The sequence below is a fragment of the Gavialis gangeticus genome, unplaced genomic scaffold (genome assembly GCF_001723915.1).
Source record: "Gavialis gangeticus isolate Ggan-Ray unplaced genomic scaffold, GavGan_comp1, whole genome shotgun sequence".
In the NCBI taxonomy this organism is placed as follows: Eukaryota; Metazoa; Chordata; order Crocodylia; family Gavialidae; genus Gavialis; species Gavialis gangeticus.
In genome coordinates this window covers 42753105-42762086 of record NW_017729004.1, presented here as the reverse complement: position 1 = coordinate 42762086, position 8982 = coordinate 42753105, and the positions used below count along the sequence as shown (strand labels likewise).

Sequence of the window (8982 nt, the reverse complement as noted above, 5' to 3'; positions counted from 1 at the left end):
GCAAGTCTACTCCAACACACTCTAATTACAAGGGGTCGGAGCAGGCGCCTCGCATGTATATAGGCACCCCTGTTATTAACTTGTAGACTGAGGTCCTTGTGAAATTTTTTCTGCTCCAAAGTGGAACAAAGTAAATCTCTGAAATTTACTGTGAAATAAAATTTAAAAAAAATCATTATGGCTCAATCAGAACGTTTTGTTCAATAAAATTAACATTTCATTTTAATTTTGAGAAGTAAAAACTAATCTAAAATTAACAAAACAACTGAAAACGTTCCATTTTCAAAATGCTGAAACAGAATACTTTGATATAACTAAAATAACTTTTTTACCTCTCACCTGCAAGACTAAAATTCTAATAGTTATACTTTTTCTGGCAGAAAATAATTCTGTTGAAGTTTGACTAGCTGTAATCTTGTAGGTCAAGAAATATCATTGATTCAGTTTGGAGCTGCAGGTGCCTCTCGTTCACTGAAAAATAAAAACCAAGCCTCAAAAGCATATCAGAATACCATATGTTACTTTGCAACTGAATGTTGAATAATTCTGGAAGCTGTGATAGCTCTCGCAGATGAATAAATACTCTCTCTCCAAAGTATTGACATCATTATGAAAGTCCTTCTGACATCTAACCATTATAATCTCTCTCATAGTTTCCATCGCTTTTCGAAAACACCTCAAAACAAATGATGAACCATACCTAAATGCTGTTTGTTCAATGCTCAAAGGTAAAAACAAGGTAGCAAAAATATAAAAGTGTAAGAAAATGAAAATATAGCATAAATATTGAAGTACTGGAGGGGAAAATCACCTAAATTCTAAATCAAATTCTGTAGTTCCAAATACAAAGATATATCAAATACAATTGTATGCTCTCAAGCATTTCGTCATTTAAGAACATTTTAATTTAGAACAGGTGAGAATATGAGTAAATAAGAATATTACTTGATATAACCCTATGTTATCCTTTCAGATACAATGAAAAAGCAAATACAGTGCAGACTGGCTGGCAACACATAAATGCATGTGAAGCCTGAGGGCATAAGAATACCCAGTGGCCTAAAATACAACAAATTTAATTTAAAGTATGTGGTCACACATTTGTATATGTGTACATGTTTTACTTACCTAGAAAATACAGATGCATGTGTATACTGTGTATGTATAACAAACTGTTTGGAAAATAACAAAACCCAGAATTTAAAAAAATAGATCTCAACAATCTCATGTTTGCTTAAATTTTCTCATAAAAGTTTTCAAACGTTAGCCTCCTTTAAGGCATGCCTTGTACCAGAGCTCTCAGGCATATGGCCCACTGGCTGGATCCAACCCGCAGAGCTGTTTCACTTAGCCCATGGAGCTCTCAGAGGGCCCACGAATTTGGGGATGGAGCCTACACCCAAATTCCCTCCTGTGGAGTCCCACTGGAGATGGATGTCTGCAGGGGTGGGGATGGGAAGGCAAAAGACAGCTACATTAACCCCTGTACTGTCACTTGCCTCACCACTGCTGTTGGTTCCGCATCTAGCCTGCAAGGCTCCTTATGGTCAGGATCTGGGTTCAGGGCAGAGCATAGTTTGACACTCCAGCCTCAAATCCTTTATATCAGTGGAGGCCAATCTTCTGGCAAGCATGCCACAAGTTAAGCCCTACACACCCCGCCACATGCCATTCTGATCCCCTTCCTGCACTGTTGTCTGCTCCCTGTGCAATCTGCTACTCTGTTTTTGACCCTTGGCCTACCTGCTGTTGTGCTGCCTGACCCCTCCCTGATTTGTCACGTCATACAGGAACTTCCCAAGCCACCTGTGCCACATGTTGGCCACTCCAACTTTGGATATTGCATATTCATTCACACTGAAGTCATCAATTCTTGCATTCAATAAATTATCTGTGTGTTCTAAAAAACCTATCCTCCTAGACTATATACAATAAGATGTCTGTTTAGACAGCTCTCCAATACAAAAAATACATTTTGATTCTTTTTAACACAGAAAATGTTAAGCAACATAACAGAAGATTTATTAATGTTATCGATATTTTCTCTTACTAAGGCACATAACGTATAGAAATACTGAGGTACAAAAATGCAAATTACTGCATCTGAGATTTAAAATATAATCCCATTCTGGAAAAGGAGAAGTAAAATTCTTCTGCTTAGAATATTCAGCTTTTAGCCATTTTTTTCTTTTGTACCAGTTCGACAAGCAACTTGTATCTTGCCACACATTCTTCCTGTAAAAATGAAGAAATGAAAGCATTTATCTTTGAAAAATTAACTGTGATTTGAATCCTCATATTGTTTTGACTGTACACATGCTACTTCACTATATAAAGCTGCTCGTTATGTTTTACTTTTAGAAAAAAACCCAGAAAAATATTTACCCGTGTATTGAGCTTGTAGGAGAGAAGATGAATCTATACTTGATGAAAAATAGGTTTAAAAAACCCAAACTTTTCACTTTGGGTTTCTCAAAAGATAGCTGATAAATGACTTCATCAGATGAACAACTTTAGAGGCCAGACAAAACAGTAAAGTTTGTCTTATATTAACAAACACTTTCTATCTTGATAATGGAGAATCAGCAAAACTTCACAATACTGTCAACAGCAGTTTTAAAAACGAATGCCCTGTTCATTTCTGGGTTTTTTGAACATTCAAAGAAATACCAAATGACTATTCCAGAATCCGCTGGTGTATGGAAGCTGTTGTTCTGGCAGCCTTCAAATCCAGAGAAGCCCTTACTATCATCTTGATCTAGCAAGCCCATTAACCCATGTGCTGAAATGATTTTCCGAGCCAGAAAGACTGTTTTGGAACCACTCACATGTATTCTTCCCTACCATAACACCAGTGAGATTCATGTACCCTGATGCTTTAATGCATTGAGACTCAATTGTACAGCATCTAGATTGCCACTACCACTGGGCTATTTCTGAATGTGGCAAAAAACACGGATCATGAACACAATGCCTACCTTTGTTCCGTGCAGAGCTTTTCTACCAGGCAATTTCAAAGAGATTATAAAGATCCAGCCCACAGAGCCCCTTCATTCAGTCCCTGGTGCTGCCCCCGGGTCTCAGGTTGGCCCATACACCACACACAGCATGTACCAGACTGACCCTGTGTGCAGGTTACAGGACCCATGCTGCATGCAGCACCCATATGGGGCCAATCTGAGACTCCCTCTGCATGCTGGATCCAGCACCCTGCTGGTCAGGTGCAGGCAATGCATGCAGTGTGTATCCTGGACCAGCTGAAGTGAGCCCGACATCCCAGACTGCTCTGAGTGGGCACCATGTGCATCTCGTGTCCCAGAGCAGGTGCTGCATGTGGCATAGTTCCAGACTGGCCAGAGTGAGTACTGGATCCAGCATGTTGTTGGTGGGGTGGTGCAGGGAGGGTTTGCAGGACAGATTTTCTAACACCAGATCTGACCATGAGAATTTATTTTAAAACTTACATCTATTTTCCTTTTAGCCTTTTAAGTCTTAATTGTGGGGCAAGGACTGGTATTTTAAATGGCAGCTCACCTTAATCTTTCCAACACACAGAACATAAATACAATTAAGTGATGGACATATTTATATCAATATTATTATTAATAGGGAAATAACCGAGTTAGTTGGGCATATCTAGGAAGATAGCAACAGGCTGGGTTAATGATCCTATGCTTCATTAGGGACTCAATTCCTTTAGCCAGTTGCTAAATCAGTAGGAAATGCCCTCTCCATGTTATAATAGTATTCTAATCCCATATAAAAGAGCAACATTACCTTACTTTTACCAGGGACACATTTTGCTATCTTATCCCAGCGGTCTGATGTTCCTTTTGGATACTGCTGTAAGGCCAGTTCAAGAAGCTTCTGTTGATTTTGAGTCCACAGTTCTTCTGAGCTGCGACTTTTCTCTTTTTTCCTATTCTCATCATCACTATCTTCATCCTCTTCCATATTATCAAAGTCTTTCTGGCGCCTTCCTCTACCCTTGTCTTCTGCCACCTCTTTCATCTCTGCTAGAGTCATTTCAGGTGCTTTAGCCATTTTTCTCTTGCGATGTCTGGTTTCACTTGTCATGGGCTCCCTGTAATCTGGTGGAACCTCCACCTGTTGTGGGTCACCATGATAGTTATCTTCTTCCTCATCATCTCTTTCTCGCTGAGTGATTATATGGTCTGGCAAATTCACAGTGGCATTTTTGGGATTCTGGGCCAGGGTTTTAAGTTCAGAGAGCTTAATGATACCTGCTGGGAACAGTATTATATGTAAACATCACCAAAAATTAAATGAAAAGGGAATTGGTTGGGGACTCACATTTACAACCTAAGAGAGATATGGGACAGAGCTCACATGACTGAGATACCAAACGAAAGAGTCACCCAGAAGCCACACAACTACAGAAGGACCAGGTCGTGGCACAACCCCTCACACCCTGGACTAGTAGATCAAGCAATAGAAAAAGACAGCATACTGCAGAGATGAGGAGGCATAGCTTCCACCAGACCATTTCAAAATACTAAGGGCAACTTTCTGCAGTTTAGATTTTAAAATATTTTAAATGAATTTTTTCTCATAAAAAGACCCAAAGCTAGTTACTCCCTCTAGACACAGTCCATGAGGATCCCAGAACGTGGAACGATTTCTGTCATTCCTAATGCATTTTCATGGCTTTTCCAGTTACTAATCACATAATGGTGAGTAGCCATGTATGACTGCTCAAAATATTCATTCTATCTATTCTTCTCAAAGTCACAGATAAGGAATAAATCCCAGGGAAATACAATAAAAGGTCATGAACACATGAAATAAAATTGCATGCATCTTTCCTTCCCTTTTTTCCTGTTTCATTGTTATCTTTTTTTTCCTCCATCCATACCCAAATCAGTTTCATATCCATCTCTCTACCTAATTGTTATCTTAATTGTTTCTCTGTTATTCTTTTAATTTTTTCTTGAAGATCACCCTCTTCTTTTCTCTCATTCTTGTCTTTCATATTTACCCCATTCTCTCTCCACCCATTGACAGTGAATCTTGCCTGCCTTGCTCCACGTGTATTCTTGTTCCCCTTGTCCTGTATTCCATGGCAGTGCAGCACTCTTGCAGGTCAGTTTCATTCTATTACCTCCTCCCCAAATCTTTTAAAGGAGAAGTGGCAAAAAAGCAAGACTAGAAATTTTTTAGAACATTATAAAACTTTACGATGCTGAGAAAAATTAGACGACTCTAATGTGTTATTGGCTGAGTGCAGTATACGTCCAGCTTTCTTATTACACTAACCTAAGACACCATACTTCTATGCTCTGTCCTAGTTGTAAAAGACACAATCAAGCCTGTGCATGACTTGTTTAGCTCCTTCTGCACCAGGGCTCTACTGAGGAGTGCAGTGAACTCTGTCCTCCAGCGCTGCATTAGAAATAATAAGTGCATTTTGCTTTGAGCACTCACAAGTGTGAATTCACTATTACAATCATGACAGCCTGCATTATTATAATCTATTTTGAGAACCTTTGCAGAAATAATACTGAAATGCTTCTTCCAAAAGTGTGATGGTGGATTTAATTGCCATTATAATAACAAGCAATTAAGGGGTTAAAATATAAACCGTATGCTGGTAAGAGTACATGGGCAGCTGGTAAATCTGGAGAAGGGTAAGCAATAAGAAAAAGTTTAGGAATCTCTACCACAGAGAAAGACTGAAGACATGGTCTTTATGTAGCCAGCTTTACACAGAAACAACTTGCGCAGAATGCCTGTCAGCCTCTGCACCAGATGAGTGGGTGTAGCGCAATACTTCCACAGACCATACACTGAAGGCCATAGACTCTCTCTGCACAGGTCACACTGGAAGTTGCAGAATGAACTATTCATTGCTTCTGCATAGCTATAAATCTCAATTTATTTTTAAACAAATACAAACCTGGAGTATATGCAACAGACTCCTTCAGTTGTTTTGCTTTCAGAGTAACCTGTTTCAAAAAAATAAAAAAGCTTAATTCAAAAATTGCATTTTTAGCACTTCATAGTTAAAAATATCACAAACAACTTATGCAAAATAGATTTTTAATACATAAAAACGCTGCTATGCTATCATACTATGCTCTTCTGCTAAGTCTTAATCAAGAGCCATGCCAATTTTAAATTGTTAAACAGATTTATCTTTGGGGCTTAGCCTAATCAGATAGTTTATTTTTAAAAATGATGTAAACTAAGTTGTATTTGATATATATTCATTAGCACCACAGATTATTACAACTGATAGTTTAACCTTTCAGCGTTTATTTCTTTATTGTTAAGCCTTAAATTCCAAACCTTAAAATTATATTAGAAAAGGGTGCAGCATGGTTGAGAACTTTTCTGCTAGACACTGGTCCCCCAGTATAAAAAGTCTGCATGCCCAGTAAGATGCAGTGTCCTAATGGGCACAAAACCCAGAATAAGCAGCTTTTGCAACATGAGACATTTGGAAAATGAGCAATGAGCAAAAAAGGATATCAGCTATTCTGGAACACTGGTAAAATGAAGTAGGAAAAGAGTTATCTGCACATGAAGACCCAGAGGATCAAGGGCTGGACATTCATACCAACTAGCCATTTTCACTTGTACAGAGGGAGAAGTCAAACTAGACTTAATTGTGAAAGTAAAAGCAGCAGCAAACTTTGATTTTTTTTCCCTGCCAAAATAAATATTTTGGAGCTTTCTTTTATATCCTATACAAGAAGTTAAATCACACATAAGCAGGAAAAGTCACAAGCCCAATTTAAAAAATAACTGTTCTTGCAGTTTTCATATGAAAAAAAAATCACTCCATTTTTTAGAATGCAGGCTCTTTAGACATGAAGAAAAAATACAAAATTAAATTGACTGACATGAGCTGAATAAAATGCAAAATGTAAACATACACTAATTTGAGAAATACATATTCCAATGTTTGCAATTTTCTTTTCAGAAAAGTAGTAGGTGTTAGTTGTACAAACAAGAAAGGATGTACACTCAAAACAATGAAACAGCAATGTAATCGACCTGAAAGTGGTCTCTTTAAATAAAGATTTATGAAGTTAGTGGGGGAGGAAGGAAACAAATAGGGAGAAAAGTGCCTTGTAGTTGCATCGTAAGTTAGAACAGTCCTGGGAGCTACACATTTATTTAGTGTTAGCATTACAATGTATCTGATGCACCGTGAGCTTACTCTGCCAAGGGACCTACTTAATTCCCATTTTCACAGATTCTGCGGAAACTGTGAAATTCAGGATTGTCTGCAAAAATCAACAACTGAAAAAACTTAAAAGAAGTAAAATGCTGGCTCCCCAGTGGGAGCCAGTGGTCCTCACTGCCAAGAGCAAAAGGTGCCGCAACACAAAGGGCAGCAGACAAGATGGCAGCTGCCCCCTTTCCCCCCCCTCCCCCCACCAAGGCCTCTCCACCAATCAGCGCTGAGAGGCAGGGCTGCTGAACAGTAGCCAGCAATAAAGATGGCAACCACCCCCTTGACCCTACTTTCCAATGGGGTGCCTCAAATCAGTGCCAAGGCACATAGCCACCACAAAATGACCACAGAATTAGAACTTTATGCTGCGATCAACCTGTGAAAATTGTTAAGTCCACCCCATTATTTAGGGAGATCTCCTACTTAAGCCTCTCTGATTCAGTTAGTCAATAAGCTACATCTCTGCTATGGGTGTGCAAAATGGACCGTATTCGATTCGGATTCAGCCCAAATCAGGGACAGTGATTTGATTTGGATCACTGTCCCAATTCGATTCAGCTGAATCTGAAGATTTGATGCCGATTCAGAGAATCAGCAATTTGGACACAGACACAACTTTAAATGCTTTTTCTACATACCTCAACGTACTAGGCACGGGTTGTGAATGCTGCAATGGTGGGGTGGACGGAGTGTCCCACAGGAGCGTGGGGGCCCCCCTGTGTGCTTGGCAGCGAATTCAGAAGTGGACTCGGCAATCAGCCATGGTGGGACCCCGGGTGCCCCCCAGACCCAGGAGACACCAGTCACTGAGCCGGGGGGCAGAGGAGGGGTCCCCCACACGCTCCCTGGTGGACCTGCATGTGCTTCTGGTCCACTTCTGGGTCCACTGCCAAACGTGCTGGGGATCCCCCTGTGCTCCCATGGGATGGTCCATCCATCCCAGCATCTCATCATTCACAAGCTGCTTGGTACCTTGAGGCATGTAGAAAAAACATTTAAAGCTGTGTCTATGTCCGAATCATCAAATCTTTCTGAATTCCTCTGAATCGAATCAGTGATCAAACTTCACACAGCCCTTGTCTCTACCCTGTCTTCTGCTAAGATGTTAGAATGTTCAAAATTCTGACATTGTTTTAATACACAATTCTCAAATATTGAGTTATAAATATATCAATATGTCACAAATGCAACATTTTAAATATATTAATACAATACTAGTCTTCTGTTATCTATCCTATTTAGCAGTGTTTTCACTGAGTGTTTTGATGATTAAAAAGAACAAAAATAATAATTGAAGCTCTACCTATCCCTGTCCCATTTCTAACATTTGATTGCACCAGGCCAAAGAATGAAATTCCAATCTAACACCAGAAACAGCAACTGTAGCAGTGAACAGTTGAGAAATTATTTTCTTGATGACATCCTTGTTTTCGCCCAAAGCATTTTCTTGAATTCGTACCACTGAATACATCTTTCATTGAAGAATATAACTTTTGAGATGTAAATCTGCTTGCAGAAGTTCACTTTTAGCAGACTTCTACATATTCCAGAAAATGTACCAGAGAAAACATCAATTCCTCTCTTGGGAGTGGTAACTGGCAAAGGCACAGATCATATCATATAGGCTTGAAAGCAATACATCATTCAAACCTGATGATAACATTTTCTGAAACCTGCACAGCTTTGCATGGCCAGCTTCAACTCTGCCATTTCCCAACTACCCACTGTTAGACTTTGCAACATGTTTTTTAAGGCACAGACAAACTTTCAGTTTCAAA

The 8982-nt window shown here is 39.4% G+C and overlaps 1 protein-coding gene across 1 annotated transcript in view; it reads right to left on the bottom strand.

The window, feature by feature from the left end:
• Positions 1-873: 873 nt before the first annotated feature.
• DNAJC1 (DnaJ heat shock protein family (Hsp40) member C1) overlaps positions 874-8982 on the bottom strand; it is a 253765-nt gene continuing 245656 nt past the window's right edge. Inside the window, exons 10-12 of the mRNA XM_019508309.1 lie at positions 5918-5966; positions 3778-4244; positions 874-2235 (exon numbers count right to left, since the gene is read on the bottom strand). Coding sequence (XP_019363854.1) covers positions 2167-2235; positions 3778-4244; positions 5918-5966 — 585 coding nt within the window. The 3' untranslated portion in view covers positions 874-2166. The remainder of the gene's footprint in view (positions 2236-3777; positions 4245-5917; positions 5967-8982) is intronic.